Source organism: Chiroxiphia lanceolata, chromosome 8 (genome assembly GCF_009829145.1).
Source record: "Chiroxiphia lanceolata isolate bChiLan1 chromosome 8, bChiLan1.pri, whole genome shotgun sequence".
Classification (NCBI taxonomy): domain Eukaryota; kingdom Metazoa; phylum Chordata; class Aves; order Passeriformes; family Pipridae; genus Chiroxiphia; species Chiroxiphia lanceolata.
The window spans coordinates 36,470,127-36,491,814 of record NC_045644.1 but is presented as its reverse complement, the minus strand read 5'-3'; the positions used below and the strand labels follow the sequence as shown (position 1 = coordinate 36,491,814).

At 52.0% G+C, this 21,688-nt stretch overlaps 1 protein-coding gene across 4 annotated transcripts in view; it reads left to right on the top strand.

The window, feature by feature from the left end:
* The window catches only part of PRKG1 (protein kinase cGMP-dependent 1), a 393,869-nt gene that overhangs the window by 22,675 nt on the left and 349,506 nt on the right, over positions 1-21,688 (top strand). The window contains exon 1 of one of the 4 annotated variants that reach the window (XM_032695062.1): positions 6,717-6,735. The exons of 1 other annotated variant lie outside the window; for it this stretch is intronic. Coding sequence is in view for 1 of the 3 variants with exons in the window: in XM_032695057.1 (XP_032550948.1) it covers positions 7,572-7,882 (311 nt within the window). In the remaining 2 variants the exon portion in view is untranslated. Of the gene's footprint in view, positions 1-6,716; positions 6,736-7,524; positions 7,883-15,205; positions 15,289-21,688 lie in introns of those variants that run through there. 2 more of the 4 variants (XM_032695057.1, XM_032695059.1) reach the window with 2 other exon arrangements.

Genomic DNA, 21,688 nt, shown 5'->3' with positions numbered 1-21,688 from the left:
CATCTGTCCTGAAATAATGGTAACACGCTGGTTATTTTCATATCAGGGCCAGCGGAATACGTGTTTATTTCTAATTCAATTTCAAATATAAATGAATTGTTTTGAAGGCCGGATAAATCAACCCAACAGACCAAGGCAATTACGGGAGGTGAGTGGTGCATTACTGGCAAGGAGAGATAAGAAACACTGCAGGGTCCGAAAGGGTGATGAGAGGGAGCACCTGGAATTGCAAATGCTCTGGGCTGGCAAGTGCTTTGTCACCATTAAACCCGGGAAGTTAAGGAATGGCACCGAGCAGCTTCAAAATAAGGCTGTAGGAATGAGCTGCTATCAATTAATATAATTCTGGGGGAAACAAGTCTCTCGCTGTTCAAACCTTCCCACGAGTTTTGCTTTCCGCCTCTTGCAACCAGAGGACCGTGACCAAACCAAATCAGCACGTGGCAGAAGGAGAGGAGAAGAGAGGAAAAGATGTGACTGAGGAGTTTAGCTGTGTTTGTGCCGTGTTTTAAAAGTAAACTACGAAGAACTGCAGCTGTCTCAAGGGATAAATCCCACTTTTGGGCACTGCAGGTTTTTCCCAGCGCCCAGCAAGAACCAGTGCTCCACAAAGACTGGGGGAATTTGGATGGCTCAGCCTGGAGAAGGGAAGGCTCTGGGGTGACCTAATTGTGGTGAGCTAATTGTGCCCTTCCAGGACCTGAAGGGAGGTGATAAGAAAGATTAAGAGAGACTATTTCCAAGGGCCTGGAGTGACAGGACAAGGGAGAATGACTTCCCACTGACACAGGGCAGGGTTAGAGGTGATATTGGGAAGCAAATCTCTCCTGTGAGGGTTGTGAGGCCCTGGCACAGGTTGTCCAGAGAAGCTGTGGCTGCCCCTGGAAACCTGGAAGTGTCCAAGGCCAGGTTGGATGGGGCTTGGAGCAACCTGGGCTAGTGGGAGGTGTCCCTGCCCATGGCAGGGGGTGGGATGGGTGAGCTTTAAGGTCCCTTCCAACCCAAACCATTGTGGGATTCCGTGGTTCCCAGAGGTGCCCCAGGGAGCTGTTGTTGCTAGCTGGAGTCCCACATGAAGACAATCAAGGAGGTGGTTTCCCATGGAAAAGGTCTGTAGGTGCAGATGCAGTCAGAAACAAAGGCAGAAAGCTGGAATTTGACCCTGGATGTCCTGACACACTGTTGAGTTCCCTGTAACCCAGGAAGGTCAGATCTACATTCTGGCCAAGTGCCTCTGCCAGGCAGCCCAATCCCAAGGTGCCAGGCAGTGTGTCTTAAGGAGCTGGAGGTTTCTGGCTGTGCCTGTGGCTTTGTAAGGGTTTTGCCTCCGAAGAGTGAGGTTTGTAGATCTGTCTGGAGGCTGTGCACGCTGTGTTCAGTGACTGAGTGACACTGCAGAGCTCTGTTGGCACTGGGATGTTGTCCTTGTTTTAGTCCTTGGGCAGTAACCCCGTGTCCTTTGGTGGGATGAGTCACTGAGCTCTCCCACCCCTTCCCCGTGACCCCAAGATAGTGAAGCTGAAGGGTCACTGAGCTTGGGCTGTTCCCAGCAGTTCAGTGCTGGCTGATGGGAAGTGGAAGGAAGCTGGCCTGGCTATCCCAGCCACCTCTCTATGGAACTCAGATCCAGTGCTTGGCTCCCACCTTCCTCCAAACCTTTCAGCTGCCCCCAGTCTCACAGACACGTGTGTGGGAGCCAGGATGGACCTGTTTTCCCAAAGGGATCAGCTCAGTTTGTTTTCTGCAAACTTCACCTTCCTTATATCCTGTATCTAGTGGCTCCAAGACTAGATCTGCTTCCTTACATTTAGTTTAATTGGTCCCTGGGTTCATTTGCTGGTTTGCTTATGGCTGAAAGCAGAAGAAAAACTACATTTCCAGGGCCCTCCTTGTCTAAATGCTGCTTTTGCTCTACATACAGTCAGTGCCCTGGGACTGCTGAGAAAAGCAGGGGCATAGGCAGTGCCTAATTGTAGTAACTGCAAAGCAGCACTAAGTATTTATTTTGGCAGTTTGCAGAACAAGTTGCTGCTTTATATGAGCCTAAAGAGACTTCTAAGGCAGCTGAATCATTTTGAGGCTGTTTCTGGCTTAATCCAGTCCACAGGAAGACTTGTCTGAGCTCTGCTCATGTCTGATCTTGCTGGGCAGTCCAGCCTTTTCTGGCAGGTGGGAAAAAAAACCACCCAGACACTTGAGGTGTGTGTGGACAGGAGGGATCAGGATCATGGATGGCAATTCCCACACCTGGAGTCCTGTTGCTGTTTGCAGCTCCTGTCTAGGAGCACACAGAAAACGTGTTTGCTCCTTCCTGCAGAAAGACCAGCCCCAGAGAGTTCATTTAAGCTGAGGGGTGTGAGAAATGCTGCCAGGAATCCCATGGGAATACATCCCCCTTCACTCTGCAGGGACTCGCGGGCAGCTGAGCCAGCACCGAAGCGAAGGGATGTGGAGGCTGAGGGCTGAGCTGCTGAAAATCCAACTCCCCCTGCAATCATGGGAGAAAACACCTGGCTTAGGAAGGCACCTTCCAACTGAAGCGTGTCAGATGCTCGTGGGAGGGCAGAGGATCTGTGGTTTCTGCAGACACGTGGGAAGAGATGGCGGGAACAGGATCTTGGGTGCTCTAATGGGAGGAGCAAACTTTGGAGGGCTTGTTGAACTGATTGAGGATAATTTTCTGTGCCATTTTGATGTGAAGCTCATGTTCCTCCCATGGGAATGGCTGACACCCCTCATGTTTCGGCTCTGCAGCCCACCCAGCAGGAACCGGGGATACAGGCTTTCCTCCAGCCTGGAAAAACAATGAGGGAAGGGTTACCCTTGCCTTGCCAGTGCATTGGGTCCTTTGTGCCATCTATTCTTTCCAGGCAAAAGGCTCACTAAGGAGAACATGAAACTTGGATCTTCCATCTGATTCTGACTCCTGCATCTGCACACAGTGGGGGAGGAAGGCTTGAAGCCACGGTGTTCCATGGATAATTCTGTGCTGTTATACACTCAGTACGTCTCATCCTTCTGCCTTGCATGGCACAAACATTCATTTTTGTGTTCTGCATCTCCCTAATGTGATATAAAAAGCTAAATGCATTATCAACTGCAGTACAGCACGATTATTTCCCCCCCCCTTGCTTATTCTGCAGCGAGCAATTTTTTGTGCCATTAATAAGTCTTGCTCTGCTCCAAATGATCCTTCTTGCTCTGCTCCAAATGATCTTCATCCTGGGAGGATTTCCTGGGGAGCCTGGAGCCAGTTGTGTGCTCTTCACAAGAGCTACTTCTCAGTGCTTCTTACTGAGAATGTACTAAAGGAAAAGCTTCAAGTTAATCCAGTTTAGACGTGGATTTGACTTCCAGCACTCGGGAATCAATGGGGTTTAAATGACAGCACTCACTGCAATAGTGCTCAGCCCTGGATATCTCCATCCCTTCAGTGGGCAGGAACAGATGGGTTTCAGCTCCCAGTTTTAGAGGCTCCAAAAAGGACCAAAATAAGGAGGAACATCCAGTGTCACAAGAAAATAGGGCTTATTTTCACAGAGAAATCAGGCTGAAGCGCCCCCCAGATGTTGCCCCTTCCTGCTCCTTGGTCTTGGTGAGGCTGCTTTGACACAGCAGTTTCAGCCTCATCCCCACCCTTGGGGGCTGAATTACTTTCCAGCTGCCCCACATAAACCTGGAGGGCACTGTGGCCCCAGAAGGAGTTACCAGAGGCACCTTGGGGCAAAAACCCACATGGGCCCTCCATGATCCTCGTGGGTCCCTTCCAACTCAGTGTTCTGTGATTCTGAAAAGGCAAAAAGAATGGCCAAATGTGCCCTAGGGAGGAGTCAGGGGTGTTCATGTTTCAGTAGGTGGCACTCCTTCCTCTGCCTCGGGGCTGGCATGGATTTTGGGGACAGGGAATAGCAGGTGGCATCCCACGGATGAGACACTCGGGGATGGATACAACTGGAGTTGTTTACAGCGTGCTTTTTGCAAGAGTTCAGCTCCTGTACGTGCTGCTTTCCTCTGCATCTTCCTGTGTTTTAGTCTTTCCTCCTTCTCACTGTAAAGGTGTTGCTGGGAATGTGTATGTAGGGAAGGCACTGGGTACCGAGCGGGGAAATCCACCGCAAAATCCAGGTGGTTCAACTCCCTGCAACAGGGGAGGGATATTTCCCAAAATATCTGCTCCTGTGCATATTTTGGGAAAAGAATAGAGTGGATTAGGCAGGGGAGGAAAAAAAATGCTTCCAGGAGGAGGAAAGTGTTTATGTATGTGGTCAGTGATGCATCTCCAGCCTCTCCATCCACGCTGTCCTGGCTGGCCGTAGCAAGGTGACATTTGCTTGTCAGTGATCCCGCTGCCCACCTGAGCTTGGCCTCGGGAATCCAGGGAGGTGTCTGTGGAATACAGGGTGTTCAAATGTGGTTTTAGCTCGGAAGACAGCAGCTGAGTGGGTGAGTTTGGTGACAGATGATCCCTGGAAGGTTTAGAAGCAAAAGCTATTAAAACCTCGGAGCTGTGCAGAGAGGAAATATTGGGAGTTCATCAGAGCCCCCTTGGAGAGAAGGAACATCCCTGTTCCATGTGATTCCCACCATCCAGCCCCAGAGTGCTGTGTTTTGGGGCAGAGAGGATGCTGTCTGCAGATGCTCTTTTTTTTTTCTGTGCTTCCTGCTTACTTGACATCCAGGCACAGAGGAGGGATCACAAAAAGCCTTTGGGATGTCCGTGGCCAAAGGCTCCCTTAACAAACAGAGCAGCTTCACCCCGTCCTCCCGAATCCAAGCCAGTTGGTGCATTCCTGCCATTCTTCTCCCTAAAGCTGTTTCTTTCCATTCCCTGGCTCAAGAAGACAAAGCAGCTGCTCTGAGAGTCTGAGATTTTTATTTATGTATTTATTTAATTTTTTATTGGGAGCTTTAAGTTGGAAGGAATGGGATCGTGGGATTTATTTTTTGTTGGAGTGGGGCAGTACCCTGGGATCCCTGAGATTACACACCAGCCGGTGCCAGGATCTGCACTCGCCCCATGGTTTCTTTGGGAGAGCAGGGAATAGCCAAAAATAGGCAACTGCCAGCTGCCTTCCCGTGGCAGAACTCGGCTGAAGGGTTGTGAAGCCCTTTGGGCTGCTCTGGCCTCGTCCTTAAATCAGGAAAGATCGGCCTTAGACTTGATAGCTGCTGGTTACGGTCCCAAACCTAAAACTGAGCCATAAAAATCTCTCTTCAGGCCTCAAGGATCTTACGAAAATCTGCTTCCCACCTGTAAATAAATGTATTCTTTATATATACTCAGCTACATTCCTTGACGGCTTTACTGCCCATAATTTCTCATGGTTTTCTCCAGATCCTCTCTGATCGTGGTGCTGTTGTCTCAGTCCCAGGCTGGGCACCTCTAATAGAAACCAAGTAGTGTGACTTTACTGCCTGTCACCGAGAAATTATGCACCAGTTTCCCCCCAGGGCTGGGATTCCTTTGAAGCCTGGTGGGCTTCAGTTAACTGTATCTCTGTCTCCCTCATCCAGACATCGGTATCACTTCTGCAGGGAGGAAAACAATAAAACTTAAAGCATGTTGGCTGAATGCTATTAAAATATTTTATTTATCACTGATTCCTAGTTTGTAGGCAGCGGGAATGCATCTATTTAATGCTGGTTTTCTTTAAAATGGAAATGTTCAGAGGATATCTGGTACTTTTGCTCCTGGCGAGTTGTGTGAGGCCAGAATGGAGGGAACAGGCAGTAAAAAATGCTGTCTGAACTTTAAATCTGTGAAAACAACTGGGGGACTTTGCTTTGTGCCTGGCACACATGTATCGAGGGGACTGAAAACTGAGGCTTTTTGCATAACTCATTTCCCTCTCCCCCCTTTTTCACATGCATCTGGAAAAATGCAGGACGGGTCAAGTACATGAAGATCCTACAAAGCCTCATGTCTGTGAACAGAGGCCAGGCCCTTTCCAAGACCAGCGTGGAGCAGGAAGCAGTTGTAACTCCTACTTTTTTTTTTTTTAAATTTATTTTATAAAGACCATCTGCAGGTTGAAAGCTGGAGCTTTGGACTCAGGCAAGCGCCAGTATGTAACAGTAAAAAAAAAAAAAATAAACGGGAAACGCCAAAACGAGCTCAGTCCCCATAAACAGGGTCTGGATGTCTGGCATTCCCAGCTAATGCCCGCAGGGGAGGTCTAGGTACAAACAGGTAGCTACCACCCAGCCCCCCAAAAAACGTATCCCTGGCTGCATCCTCCTTCTCCCCAAATCCAGCTCCCCAAGAGGGAATAGAAGCAGCTGTTTGTGCTGCCCCGGAAACATCTGAGCACGAAGCTGTGCCGGCGCCCCGGCGCTGCGGATGCTCTTGCGGGGTGTCAGTGCCCAGCTGGGCTGTGGGAGCTTTTATCGCCGAGTCCTCCAGACTGGATGATCTTATCGGGAAGCCCCAAGCCAGCCCGCACACCCCTCTTTCTTTCCCTGGGAGGCCAGTCCTGGGAGTCGCGCTGTCACGATGTGCATCGCTTGGCAAACGCGGGCACGAGGGAAGGAACCAGAACCATTTGGCACCGAGGGCTCAGCCGATGCGGCTCATCTAAATCTGTTATTTTTTGTGCTGCAGCCCCGCGGACTGTATCGCATAGGTAGAGCCGGCGTGTAGCGGCACACAGGGAATCCGAGTGCACGAGGGAAAATCCCGCACTCCGGGAAAATCCGATGGCGTTTGGTACGGCAGAAACCGGCGTGTGCTTTCACGTGGGGATTTGGGCTACACGGAAAATTCCCAGATTTTAAGTTACGGGTTTTTTTTTTTTAGTGCTCAGAAACCCATCTGCCCTGCCTCCAGGCTTTTCCAGTGCAGACATACTTGACCGATATTCACATGGAAATCTGGGTTTTTGGAGCCCGAAGCTTGCTGAGACTGAGGAGGAGCCATGCCAGGCGCCGGCTTGTGCTTCCACTCCGAGCTGGCGACAAAAACGGGCTATTTAAAAACAAAGTAAAGGGGAGATAAGCCGGGCGAGTTCCTCAGGGAAAAGCGGCACCTTGAGCGGAGCAGAGGATGGAGGGAGGGCACCGGGGACGCGCCGGCAGCGGGACGGGAGGGCAGGACCGCGCAGCTCGGACCCGATGGCCTCCTCCCGCGGGAGGACGGGCGGGGAGCCGCTCCCGGCCGGCCCCCTCCCTCCATCCCTCCTCCCCTCCTCCCTGCCCGCAGCCCCCGCCGGGCCACCCCGCGGGGCGTGGGCGGCGCGGGGAGCGGCGGGGCCGGGCGGGAGCGAGCGGGGAGAGCATGTGCATCCTCCCCGCCGCCCCTGCCTCCCTCCCGCCTCCCCTCCCTCCCTCCCTCCTTCCCGCCGCGGGTGTGTGTGTCTCGGCTCCCTCGCCAGCCCAGCCTGACGCAGGCGGATCGCGATCGCCCCTGACAACAGCCCGGCTCCCAGCGCCGTGCCGGGGGTCCGGCTGCGGCGGGGCCCCGCCGGGCCGGGCCGAGGGGGCGGCGGGGGCCGAGTTGGCCCGAGCGCGGCAGGGCGGCCCCGGGGGGGGGAAAGTTGCCGGGAGCGGTGAGGGGCGAGCGCGGCGGCAGGACCATGGGCACTTTGCGGGATTTACAGTACGCGCTGCAGGAGAAGATCGAGGAGCTGCGGCAGCGGGATGCGCTCATCGACGAGCTGGAGCTGGAGTTGGACCAGAAGGACGAACTGATCCAGAAGCTGCAGAACGAGCTGGACAAGTACCGCTCGGTGATCCGGCCCGCCACGCAGCAGGCGCAGCAGCAGAGCGCCGGCACCTTGCAGGGCGAGCAGCGGACCAAGCGCCAGGCGATCTCGGCCGAGCCCACCGCCTTCGACATCCAGGATCTGAGCCACGTCACCCTCCCCTTCTACCCCAAGAGCCCGCAGTAAGCAGGGGGTCACCCCGCGGTCACCCTCAGCCCCCCGCCACCCCTCTCCCCTGTCTGTCGCCTCTCTTCCTCCGTTCTCCTCCATCCCCTGCCATCCCCCGGTCGCGCCGCCGCTCTTCGGGCAGGGACCGGGGCGGGGGGGGGGTGGGTGCGGAGCTGCCCCGCATCCCGCATCCTCCCCGGGTGGTCCCGCGGGGCGGGAAAGTTGCGAGCGCCAGGTTTGCGGGAAGATGTGCGGCAGGAGCGAGCGCCGAGGTGCGAGGGGAGGGGGACCCTCGTCCCCCGTCTCGGCTCCGGGGGACCCGGCCGCCCCCATCCCGCCGGAGAAGCGGGACACGGCGACGGGCGCTGGCGCTGCTGCTGCTGCCGGCGGGTTGGATCGGAGCGGATCGCGGGCTCGGGGGGCTTTACCGATGCGGGAGGGGACGGGACAAACCCGGGGGGTCGCTCCGGGGTCCCGCAGGGACACAGTCCCAGCAGGGAAACTGAGAGCCCGTCGGGATGCGGTGCCGGCTCTCCGGTAGCCTCTCCTGCCCAGAAGGTGCTGGTGTTTTGGGGAGGGGGGTTTGGCAGTGGCAGTGGCTCGTTGCGGTGTCCTGCTCCGGTGGAGGGTGTGCGGAGGGGGGGGAGGGCAGGGAAAGTTGCGGGGATCCTCCGTTCCCGGAGCGCCGGGGGATGCGCTGCCCTGGTTTCACACCTGCCCCGGTTTCACACCTGCCGCAGATTAGGGAAATTAGAGCGATTTAATAGAGAAACGGAGCCCTCGCGGGAGCGGCATCGCTCCCTGCGTGTAGTGCCTTTTGCTGGCCAGTAAATCTCCCTGCCTTCGGTTCAGCGCTCCTCGAGGGATGAGAAAAGAGGACAGAGGTGACGAGCGGGTGCTCGCAGCGCCGGGGCTCCATGTGCGGGCACGGCACGACCTCCCCGTCGGTGGGCAAACCCACCTCCCCTCTGCGGCCGGCGTCTTCCTCGTGGAACTGTTAACCGGGAACGCTGGAGGATCCCTGGAGCCATCCCGGCAGTCGGGTGCGTGTGTGCTGGGTGTGCTCGGGGACGGGGTGCGGGCACATGGCTGCGCTCGGGGGACGGGTCGGCCGCGCCCTCCAGACCCCGCGCGGGGATGGGACGGTGTCCGACGCTCCCGCTGCCCTGGCTGGGGATGGCGGGGCACAGGGACGGTGTCCCGGGCGGAGATGGCGGGGCAGGGACGGTGTCCCGGTGCTGCCCTGAGCGGGGATGGAGAGGCAGGGACGGTGTCCCGGTGCTGCCCTGAGCGGGGATGGAGAGGCAGGGACGGTGTCCCGGTGCTACCCCGGTTGGGGGATGGTGGGACAGGGCCGGTGTCCCGGTGTTGCCCCGGTTGGGGGATGGCGGGGCAGGGCCGGTGTCCCGGTGTTGCCCCGGTTGGGGGATGGCGGGGCAGGGCCGGTGTCCCGGTGTTGCCCGGGTTGGGGATGGAGAGGCAGGGACGGTGCCCCGGTGTTGCCCTGAGCGGGGATGGAGAGGCAGGGACGGTGCCCCGGTGTTGCCCTGAGCGGGGATGGAGAGGCAGGGACGGTGCCCCGGTGTTGCCCTGAGCGGGGATGGAGAGGCAGGGACGGTGTCCCGGTGTTGTCCGGGTTAGGGATGGCGGCGCAGGGCCGGTGTCCCGGGCGGGTGCCCGCTCGCCCCTCTGCCCGGCCCTGCCCGCCGCCATGGCGGGGCCCCGCCGTCTCCTGGCAACTGCCCGCCCTCAGGGCGGTCGCCATGGCCGGACCCGGGGCCGGGCTGTGTGTGCCGGGGCGGCGGCTGCTGCTCTGTCCCCCTCCTTTTCCCATTCCCCCATGGCATTCTCGCTTCCCCCCACTCCCTCTCCCCCCCCAGTTCCTATTCCCACCCTCCCCGTTCCTACTCCCGCCGCCGTTTCTCCACAGATATTTTGCCCTTTTAAGGCGACTCGCCGCGGATTCAAAAGGATGCCGGGGGGAAGCGGCAGTGGGCTGAACAATAGCCCCTCCGCCAGACCCCCAAAACCAAATAAACCGCCCCAAAAGTGGACGCCGGGTTCTGTCGGGCGAGGGGGGCACAGGGGTGTCCGAGGCCAGGCGGGCGGGAGGTCTTTGCAATCCGTGGTGTGCCTGGAAAACATCCAGGGCATCCCACCGGCGTTACCTCCCTCTAGGACAGTGTATCGCATCCAAAAACATTTATTTCTCTGTCAGTGTTTGCCCCTTGGTGCCCTCGGAGTGGGAATGCAGCTCCCCAGAGCTCCGGAAAGAGTCACAGGTTTCAGGAGAACGATCTCAGAGCCTCTTCTTGTGTACAGTGAAACATGTAGGGATCCCGACAAAGGCTTGGAGTAACGTTTTCCCAGTTGAAATTGTAATTGCTCCTTGTGTAAAGGCCTTACTGCAGTGTGGTGTGGAGTGTAACAGCACTCACCTGAGGGAGTGCTTCATATTGACGTTCCCTGGTCAATGCTCTTAATATTATTTACAGTATTTAAGTCAACTCACAGCTGCAGATCGTAATCACTCAGGTGTGGGCATTTAAGGCCGGGTTGGACATCGTAATCACTCAGGTGTGGGTGTTTAAGGCTGGGTTGGACATCGTAATCACTCAGGTGTGGGTGTTTAAGGCTGGGTTGGATAGGGCTGGGAGCATCCTCGTCTAGAGGAAGGTGTCCCTGCACACGGTGGTGGAACAAGATGGTCTTTAAGGTCCCTTCCAACCCAAACCATGCTGTGATTCCACAAAAAGGTACTTGTTAATGGCTTTGGGAGCGTGTGTGGCTCTGGGAAGGGTTCACTGTGTACACCGACACCTCAAAGTCTGGTGTTCAACACAGCTCTTTGTGGTGGTACCGGGGTTAAGGTGGAGAGGAGCTGGAAGCAGAACTATCAAAACATGCAAAGAAGGCTTGGCTTTTTCCCCCCCCTGTTCGTGCTGAACCTCAGTGATTCTTGAGGTGATGGCACCCAACCTTTGGTTTTATCGAGCTACCAGAAAGTGTTCAAAAGGAAGGTGGATGTGGCACCTGGGGACATGATTTAGTGGTGGGCTTGGCAGTGCTGAGTTAATGGCAGGACTTGATGATCTTAAAGGGCTTTTCCAACCAAAATGATTCTATAGTAGCCTGTGGGGTGTTTTTTGCAGTTAGCTGGTGACCAACTCCAGTACCTGAAGGGAGCCTGCAAGAAGGATGGAGAGAGACTCTTTACAATGGCCTGGAGTACCAGGACAAGAGGGAATGATTTCCCACTGTCAAAGGGAAGGGTTACATGGGATATTGGGAAGAAATTCCTGTGAGGATGGGGAGGCCCTGGCACAGGTTGCCCAGAGAAGCTGTGGCTGCCCCTGGATCCTTGGAAGTGTCCAAGGTCAGGCTGGATGGGGCTTGGAGCAACCTGGGCTAGTGGAAGGTGTCCCTGCCCATGGCACAGGTGAAACAAGATGTTCCTTAAGGTCCCTTCCAACCCAAACCATTGTGTGATTCAATGAGTGGCATTCAAAGTGTAAAAGTAAATTTAATTGCCTTGTATGGCAAAATACCATTAAATGTCCTGCATCATCTCACCTTGCACATAAACCCCTCCACTTAAGACACATATAGTCTTTAAAAGTGACTGTTTCAGAACTATGAGAGCTTTAGTTGCTGTTGCAGGGTTGGGCTTGTGTTGCCTCTAAAACTTACTAAAAAGTGAAACGGGACTTTGTGGGTTCACAAAAGGAGTTTATCGCTAAAATCCATGGAGGGACCCATCCTGCCATTGTCTTCCAAGTTACAAGGCTGGTGAGAGAAGTCAGGCATTGCCATCTTGATCAGTCTTCCTGTTCAAGTAACTATTATTTTTTTAAAATAAGTGGCTTTTTCTCTTCCCCCCCCCCCAAAGAAAAAGGAAATAACTTACAAGAAGCGACTGAGTAAGTGGGTGCAGACTGTGTGTGGTTTCCCGTGGTAGAAAAATGCCGTGACAAACCCTTATCTCCTCTTCATCTTCTAAAATTGCTGCTCTTGTTTGTTTTTCCACACCTTTGACCTCTCACAGGGTATATCCTGGCTGCTAACAGCCTGTCAGCACGGGAAGAATCCTGTGAGTTTGTACCAACTGCTATTCCAATTAAAATTTTACAGAGCAGCCAACCAAAGTAAAGCCCTTTTAACTACCAAGCCGCAGCTCATCCCTTTGGTTACGTCGCCCTTGCCATGGGAAAATACCCAGGACGTTGATTTTTAACAGGCTGTTTTGTTCGGGGATTGGTGACAGCTGTTGGCTTTCTTGGAAGGCTGTGTAATCTTTGTATTTGCTTCTCCAGAAAGGAAAAAAAGAATTTAGAAGCAGAACATAGAGCAAAGTGGAGTGATGGTGAACGCGAAGGGCCTGATCTCTTGGCCGAGGTGGTGGGACAGAGAAAATGCAAAAAGCCGTGGCATTTGTAGGGAATGGTGAATAAGATGGAAACTCACTTGTTTTTGGGAGTTAAAATGTAAAGCTGGGGAATCTGCCAAATTCTCAGGGATTGGTTTGTGAGGGGAGGAGCAGCCTGTGAGTTGTATTTAAGAGGTCTGGTTTGAGCAGTGTAAAATACTTGGTTGCATAGCCTTAGGGAAAGTACAACAGACATACAAGGGATTTAACAAAATCCCTGTAATGGCCAAATTGGTTCTTTGAAGGCGAATGTGCACATCTTCTGTGGGCCAGAGGCATATTTTTAAGTGATCATAATAGTCATAAACCACCCAGAAATGCTTGAAAATCACTTTATATTTAGAGTAATTGCATAAAATGATCTGCTGGTATTTATTAATGGTATGTATTAGCTGAGGTAATAATTAAGACTCTCAAACTATAGTTCTGAAGAAACCCCCCAAAACAACCAAACCCCTCTTTTGTTAAACCCCACGCCCTCCTCTTCCTAAAATAATTTGGAGGATGGTTGGTACATAATGTAACCACTGGGAACTGATGGTTGAGATGATTGAGGGACTTGTGGTGAGGGACTGAGACCCACTCTGGCAGTGGTGGCTTCCTGGAGTGTGGGGCAGGAGGTGGGATGGTGGTGGCCTCTTCAGTCCTATTACTTTCTGGTTTGGGGGCAGAAAACATCTCATCAAAAGCAGCAGCAATGGATGTAGTGGTGCAACCTTTGTATTTTTTTTTTTTTTTTGATATCAAGATGTAATTCCCTGTGACGTGTCCAGCGAGCAATTAATTGAAACGCATTTATGATTTATCTGAGAGTTATTAAATGCCCTGGTTGCTTTTATGTGCTGTGTGACCTAATGTTGAATCCATCTGAGTGCAGGTTAAGCTAACCCTGGAAGGAAACACTGACATCCAGCGATGCCAGCGTGGTTTTCTGGTGTGCAGGGTTTTGGGGGTCAGGGCTGTGGGGTCAGGGTACCCCAGAGGTGCCGGGGCAGCATCTCCCCACTGGTGGGGGGGGGGGGGTCTGCTGAGGGATGAGGCTTTGCTGGGGAGGATGATCTGTTCCTTGGCCAAGTGTGGACACACAGTGAGGACAGAGCTGGAGCAAGGCAGCCAAGAGTGATTCTCCTCTGTTTTGACAGGTCTGGCTTGGCAGGGGTGGTGGTGGACGGGGCTTCCCTCTGCACACTGACTCAGGCTCGGAGCTGCTTGTAAAGTGCCAAGAGGGACATTGCTGAGAGTTTGGCTCCTTGTGTAATATATAATAACCTTCTGAGGTTTGGGTCACTGGTGGTAGTGATAACTGTGTGGTATTCAGTTGTTGTGCAGAGAGAGGACTAAGATTTCCCTCTGTTGGAAGCAGTGCCATCTCTCAACAGGCTTGTTTAGGCAGGTTGTGTTTATCCTGAGTGTAAACTCCTAAGGGCCGGAGGGGTTTTATTCAAAGGAAGGTGAAGAACAATTCACTGGACAAAGCTGTTAAAACCACACATTTGTTTTGTCATTTTCTGTCTCAGTCTTGCACTGGTGAGTTTAATTGCAAGATTAGTCCCTGCAGTCTCAGTTATCCTTAGTTCTGCTCAGCAGCCACAAGCAACACAGACTTCCCAGGATTTCTGCTGCTTTGGGATACTAATTTTAGCGGTGTACTGTCAAAAAACTCTGTTTTAAAGCAAAGGAGTTCTGTTCAGAACCTGCATTGACATTTTCACGGTGGTTATATGCAAAACCAAACTATTCGGCAAGTGCAGTAGCTTTGAGCACACTAATAGCACTTTAATGAAGGTGGTAATTAACATAGAAACTGTTGTTTAAATTGTAATGCAGCTCCATAAATTAACTTTCTACAGAATTAACTTTTTCCCCTCTTGTTTGTGTTTCTGGAATAATTATCCATATTGCTCTTCCCTGTATTACATTCGTAGTCATCTGTGTGAAAACTGTGGGTGGGCAGCTTGAAAATGCAACAACAGAAAATGAGGTCCCAGGCCACAGACACAGATTCCTTGCCTCCAGACCCTCTGTGAAAGCATTCCTGAGCTTTAGCATCCTGTTCCTAAACACAGGATGTGCCTTGCTTGTTTGGAATTAGCAATAAAACCGCAGCTCAGAGTGCTGATCCTGAGCAGAAATGTGTGTAGCAGCACAGAATGAGCCCAGCCACTGGCCCTGGAAGGCGAGGGGGCTCTGTGCCTTTACTGAACCACTCCCCGAGCCCCGGGTGCAAAACAGGAGTCAAAGGGAAAATAATTGCACCTTTGGAGTTAAAAAGACTTGATATGTATCAGTTTCTTTGGTTATTCTGCTTGGGAGAGATACTAAGAGTTCAGGAGTCATTGAGTCCTGGAAAGCTGAGCTGGAGGTGGTGGTGCTTTAAATGCCAGTTACTGACATAACCCACAGTCCCTACTGTCTGTGCTCTTGATGTTTCTTTGTTTGTGGCTTTTCACGGCGCCAAAATATTTACATTCGAATCGGGATAAAGTACAACTCCTTCTGTAAATGTTTTTCCTCGTGCTGCTTTGCCGTTTCTAAGGGGTGGGTGCAGGCAGAGAAGTCCCTGACATTCGTGTTCTGTGTGTCCAGCCTTTGTTTTGAAGGGCTGATAGAACAGGGGGAAAAAAACAAAAGTATTTGTTGCTACATTGGAGCCTAGAACAGGAAAATAATTCCTTTCTCCTTCTCTCCACGTGTACAGAAAGTGGATTGGCAGTAAGTGTGCAAGTCAGTTGGGAATGTGCTGTGTATCCTCACATCCTGAACGTCTGAAATTCTATCCAGGTGTTTCAGAAACAGTGGGAAAGCACCTGCCTGGGTTTGTGTCACGGAGAAGGCTCCAGTGTACTTGGGAAACAGAGAGCACAGGACTCTGCAGTTTTGCAATGCTCCTGCAGTCACTGGTTTCCTTGGAAACTGGTGCCTGAGCAGGGAGAGCCAAACTTGAACGCTGGTGCCTGGTTTCAAAGTAGAAAATGGGCTGTCAGACTTCAGAAAGTAGGATTGGGATGTTTGGACTGTATTTGGGGCTTGTTTGTTAGGAGCAAACTTGGAGTGGGATATCACTGGAAAAAAGCCCCTGTTGGGCTGCAATGTTTTTCCTGCCTGGAGTGGTGTTTCTTTCCCCAAAATGCCCTTTTTTGATTCGGTTTGTGAGCATATTTCGTGGAGGTGTTTCCTGTTGAACACACAAACTGTGTCAGGAAAGCTGTGCACTGGCCCTGTGACGTGGGCTTGACGTGGATTTGGAAACTCCCCAGCCCAGGGCACCTCGTTTTGTTCACTTATTTAATGTTCTGTGAGGTGGTGATGTGAACAAATGGGACAAATCATAATGGAGCTGTTTGGGTTGACCCAAAATTAAACTGGAGTCTTGTAAACATACATGTACTTTGTGTTGAATGTGAATTCCTACATGCAAGAGAAATATATATAATGACAAGTATATACTTAACACGTGGAGGGGAGTATTGCATTAACCAAATATACTTTTCTTGGGATAGAAAACAATCAGGCTTTAGCATCAGTAGGATATATGGAATTTTTTTCCAGCAGCAGCAGGACTCTGGGAATGCATCCTGGTCTAGTGGAAGGTGTCCCTGCCCATGGCAGGAGGGCTTGAAGGAGATGATTTTTAAGGTCCCTTTCAAATCCAAACCATCTCCTGTCAGTGCTGTTGGTTTCTTCAGCCACAGAGAATCAGTGAGATTCAGGAGCAAAGGGGTAAATAAGCGGTGCCGTGGCTGTGCTGGAAATCTGAAGCCGTTGTTCCCTGCCCCCGGTGTAAACGGGTGCCTGGGATCTGTCAGTGCTCGTTAGTATTTAAACTGTGCCCGTTTGATGTCCTTTGTGTGCAGAGATGGGGCGGGTGAGGGGAATTCATCAGTGCTCTTGTAGTCCACAGGCTAAGAGAGGAGAACAACTTTGGGGGGGGGGGTAACATTTTGGATGAGTACAGGAAATCCATGGCCCTGTGACCTCACTTCAGGAAGGTGCAGGTACAGCAGATGTGATGCAAATAATCAGCTGTACCTCGAGGCTTGTTGGAAACAACAGGTGTCTTCATCTAGAGATGGTTTGAAAATCAGGACTCTTAAAAATTCCTTTAGGTGAAATGGAAGAGCAGGCATCCTGGGAATGAGGAGTCAGTCTCCACCTCTTTGCCTTGAAATGATTGCTACAATTAGTGTTGTGTGTGAGGTGTAATGGTGACCACGGTCGTCTGGAGGAGATATTTAGCAGCTCCTGTGTTTTGTGGCTGGATATATGTATTTAATGAACAGGTCCAAGCTGGGGCAGGGGGAGGAGTTCACTAGTTAAATCTAATGGTTTAATGGCCCAAAGGGACCAGGGGTGGAGAGTGGAATGGATACACCTTGAGATGGTTCTAGCCTGGGATTCGAGTTGCACGTGATGGGAATTACTGTAGCAGGAACCCCTTGCTGTGCACAGGGCTGGGAGCACGGGGAGGGGCTCCTTAGAGAGTCAGACCCTTCAGTGACCGTGACTTTGAGCTGTGTTGAGAAAACATCCCACTGGGATGGCTGAGTGACATCCTGCAGGGCCTGCCCTGCGACCTGCCCTGTGGGATGAGTGGCTGCTCCAGCACCTCTCTCTTGGTGTTGGGCATCACTTGTCCTTGTTACAGACCAAACAACCATGACATCTCACTGGTGGGGAGTGTCCAGACCGAGGAGTGGGATGAATCTCGGCTAGAAACGTGGGGGTGTGTCTGTGCCCTCCTGTCTGAGTGCTGGGATGGGGCTGTGCCTCCAAACCTGGCAGGTATTTAAGAACCAGTTGTGTGTGTGTGTGTGGGGGGGTGTGTGTGTATATAATATCTTTTATTCCTTACTCATCTTCGCACGTTTCAATCCTGTTAAGACAAGGGGAGAACACATCTCCAGCTCATCAGACACTTGATTGCTTTCTGCTCTGCCGGCACCAGCCCGGCTCCGCGAGGCACGGCAGAAATGAGGCGTGGAGAGGAGCCGGCTTTTCTCCATCAGCACTGCTCCAAACACACAGGGGCTCGGGTGCCTGGCTAACGAGCTCCTTGGGAGTGGTGCAGGAAGGCAGATACCCCCCGGCTTTCCCTGACCTTCCCTCCTTCCAGGACACGGCGGCTGGGAGGGAGTTGGACTTGTTAGACGTGTGGTGAGGGAAGGGAATTGAAGTTCCACGGTGCTTCTCCTTGGAGGAGGGACACAGGTGGTGCAGCTCTTGTTTTGCTGCTTCTTAACTGGCTCTGACAGGGATCTTGGCAGGAAGGGCTCCTATGGCCTTTTCTTGGCAGATCCATTCCAGGTGGATACCGTACTGTTAGTGGATTCCCAAGGGAATGCTGCCTATCCCTCTTGCTTCCCTCTATTCTCTGGCTGGATTTATTAACGTGCCTGCAGGAGGGTTTTCTGCAGGTGTGGCGAGCTGGAATATTGGAGCACAAAGCCAGGGTTTGCCAGCACAGGTACATTCCATGTGCCACCGCTGCTTTTTGGGGATTTGGCTCTGGGAAAAGCGACACTGGGATGAGTGTGGTGGCAAATCCCACCTCTGTTCCTGTTGTGCAGGAAGCAGCTGCTTTACCCTTGTTATCTTCTCATCAACCACTGTGGCAGGTGCTTCAAGAGCACGTGTTGTCCATGATTAGGAACAAATTATGACTTCTTTCATAAATCCCCCAATTTTTTTTTTTTCTTCAGACTTTATACAAGGATGGCTGTTACCATTATTTAGGAAGGTAAAGCAACCCTCAAACTGAGCTCATCAAGCAAATCACAGGTTTTTGGTTTTGTGCCACTATTCTCACATAGATAAAACAGGTGTTTTGAGGTGTTAAAAGTTATATTTCCTTTTTGAAAGCCAAAAATAGCTCAAATAGGGAACCACTAGCGTGGTGTTTAGAGCATCCCTTGGGATGTATAAAGCCAGCTTAAGGCATTATCCCAGTATTTGCAGGTACAAATGGAAAAGCTTCCACAGAGAGTGGGGCTGCTCCACCAATGTGGGAGACCTGCCAGGAACATGAGTCCATATTTCACCTCTGGAGCACAGTGGCTCCTTGTTTTGACTGGAAATCCCACCTGTGAGCTCTAAAGAACTCTTTCAATTGCAGGTTCAATTTGTTTCCGCTCGTTTTTCAATGTTTTCCACCACAAAAGGTTCTTGCTGGGCAAGTGTTGCAAACTGGAGTCCCACTGTTTGATTAAGCTCCCTGGATTCAGAGGGCACAAAGGCTTGGGCTGCCTGGCTGGTACTGAGGAAGGCTCCTGTTTGAGTACCAGAGTATTGTGGCAGGGTTGTTAAACTGATGCAAAATATGTGACTGTTTAGCCAAGGGAACAGAAAGCTTTGGGAGCTTGTGGGATGTGGGAGGGTGAGCTGGGACAGCCTGACTCGTGCACTGAAGTAAAGCAGAGGGTCATGTTAACTGTGTGAAATATGGAGGCCTGTGTACAAGTACCTGGAAGGGAGGATCTTTACAGGGATTTGAAGTTTTAATATGTGCTGGAGGAGCCTTCTGAGGCTTAGGTGATAGTTCCTGGGAAGCCTTCAGCTCCATTGCCTCTTCTGATTTCCTTGGTCAGCAGTTGAAATGCTTTGTGACTTTGTTCATGCTGAGGGAATGATACATCATGGGGAGTTAATATTCCACGCTTTTCCCGAGCTTCTTAATGGAATTTTTATCAGTTCCACTGAAGCATATGATGCACAGAAAAGCTGGCCTGCTGTCAGGTTGTTTGCTCTGGAGCTGCTTCAGAATTGCTTTGACTTCCCAGTGAAAATACGAGAGGGGCCATCCCACCCTAAATCCCAGGTGTCTGCAGCCACCAGATCCCATGGAATCCCTCTGTCACCTAGGGACAGGCAAGGCAGGACCGTGGGCTGCCAGTCCTGAGCATCCCCTGTTGGTGCTTCAGTGCTCCATCCCTCTCTGTTACCCTCCCTGCAGTTTTTTTTCCTCTCACCACCATCATCTGCTTGTTTCAAACCTCTCTTGTGTCCTGTGTGTTTTCAGAAGACCTAAAAAAGTCTTTTTTTTTTTTTTTAAACTGTTTGTGTTGGTGATCCTGAGATTGCTCAGGCACAGCTGTTCAGAGCCTTGACACCATTTTCTCTGGGACTGCTTTGCTGTCTCAAGTGCACTTTGCTGCAGTACTTATACAGAGGATAAAAGGCAGCCACCTCAGCAAATTAGTGTGAAAGCACTGGGGAAGAGTTGTAGATATGTAGTGTTTTGGGTTTTGTTGTTTTTTTTTTTTTGAGTCCAGATTTAGCCTTGTGCCTGTGGCCTGTGCTTTTGAAAAGTATTTGTTGTGCAGGCAGGGCTTCTGAGAGGTTAAATCCACTGTCTCTGCCCTCATCTGAAGGGTAAATCAGGTGCTGCATTGACAGGGATTTCTCTGTGTGGTAAAACTTCAGCAGGCAGGGTTTGATTTAGGTGATTGGGGGGGGGAATCATCCTATATCATTTAATACCTCTCCTATGACCACAGGCTGTGAGAGAGTTGGGGGCTCAGCCTGGAAAAGAGAAGGCTCTGAGCAGACCTTAGAGCCCCTTCCAGTGCCTAAGGAGGCTCCAAGGGAGCTGGAGAGGGACTTTGGACAAGGGCCTGGAGGGACAGGACAAGGGGGAATGGATTAGATATTAGGAAGGAATTGTTCCCTGTGAGGGTGGGGAGGCCCTGGCACAGGTTGCCCAGAGAAGCTGTGGCTGCCCCTGGATCCCTGGAAGTGTCCAAGGCCAGGTTGGACAGGGCTTGGAGCAACCTGGGCTAGTGGAAGGTGTCTCTGCCCGTGGCAGGGGGTGGGAATGGATGAGCTTTAAGATCCTTTCCAACCTAAACCATTCTGGGATTCTGTTCTGTGTAGCCCTAATCCCAATGTGTGGTAATTTGCATGACGGAAAAAAAGTTTTCACTCCTCCACATGCTACAGGTGTTCAAATATGCAATCCTATAACTGAAAAAAAAAAAAAAGGAAGGAAAAAACTCCACCCCAAACTGCTCTGGAGGGTTATAATGCTTTTTAAACCAGAATCTCAAAATGCCCAATCTTACTTTTGGTTGGTGTCTGACAAGGCTTCTCTTTGCAGCAGCCTCCACCCTGAAGGCAGTGGGTTGAAAGCTCTCTTTAACCAGCAGCTGGGGTGTGTTGATGGAAATAACTCATCAACCTGTGGCCAGTCTGGAAGAGCAGCCACCTGATGTGCCCTGTTGGATTGTTAGAGGCTGGGTTCTGAGCCAGGCATGGCTGAGCAGAGCTCCTTCATGTAAGGCTGAGGTGAAAAGAGCTTGTCCTTGCTGCTGGGGCTTCAGCTGAAAAGCTCATTTTTATGCCCAAGACTTGGGAGAGTGGTCACAGCACAGAGATTTCTGCTGGGGAACAAAGGCAAATTCCTCATCAGAGAATGTAATCAAATGGTGATGCTGCAGCTGGTTCCTTCCAGCCTCTAAATGCAGACAAAATAGCACATAGTAGAGAAAAAACGTTTGCTGAGTTAACTGGGCTATATTTAGATGCCAAATAAACAGATTTCTGCTCTTGACCCTCCCCCTCAACACCCTAAAACTGCTTTTTAGACTGTCTGCAAAAGTCTTGGCTGTTTGTGGCTTCTGTTCTCTGCAAGGGAAGTAATTCAGAGCAGTAGGGAAAGGACATCTGTCACAGCTGGACAAAGCAAGTTATTGGGCACACGGTCCCTGTGTCCAGCCTTGTTCCCTCTCCTTGGCCCTTTTTTAGCACAGCATCCACAGGCTGTTGTAGGAAAAAACCCTAAACCCCCCCAAACTCCTCCCCATGTAGGTCCATGGGAATCTCAGGAGGTTTAACAGGGCCAAGTGCTGGTGCTGCCCCTGGGTCAGGAGAACCCCTGGGATCAATCCAGGCTGGGGATGAGCAGATGGAGCAGCCCTGGCAGAAGGCCCTGGGGGTGCTGGTGGGGCAGAGGCTGGACCTGCCCCGGCCCAGAAACCCCCCGTGCCCTGGGCTGATCCCCCAGCGTGGGCAGCAGGGCAGGGGGGGATTCTGCCCCTCTGCCCCTCAGGAGAGACCCCCCTGCAGAGCTGCTCCAGCCCTGGGAACAGCACAGCAAGGACATGGAGCTGCTGGAGCCAGTCCAGAGGAGGCCCCAAGAGGATCAGAGGGCTGGAGCAGCTCTGCTGGGAGGAATGGTTTCCCACTGACACAGGGAAGGGATGGACGGGATATTGGGAAGGAATTGTTCCCTGGGAGGGTGGGGAGGCCCTGGCACAGGTTGCCCAGAGAAACTGTGGCTGCCCCTGGATCCCTGGAAGTGTCCAAGGTCAGGTTGGAGCAACCTGGGCTAGTGGAAGGTGTCCCTGCCCATGGCAGGGAGTGGAACTGGATGAGCTTTAAGGTCCCTTCCAGCCCAACC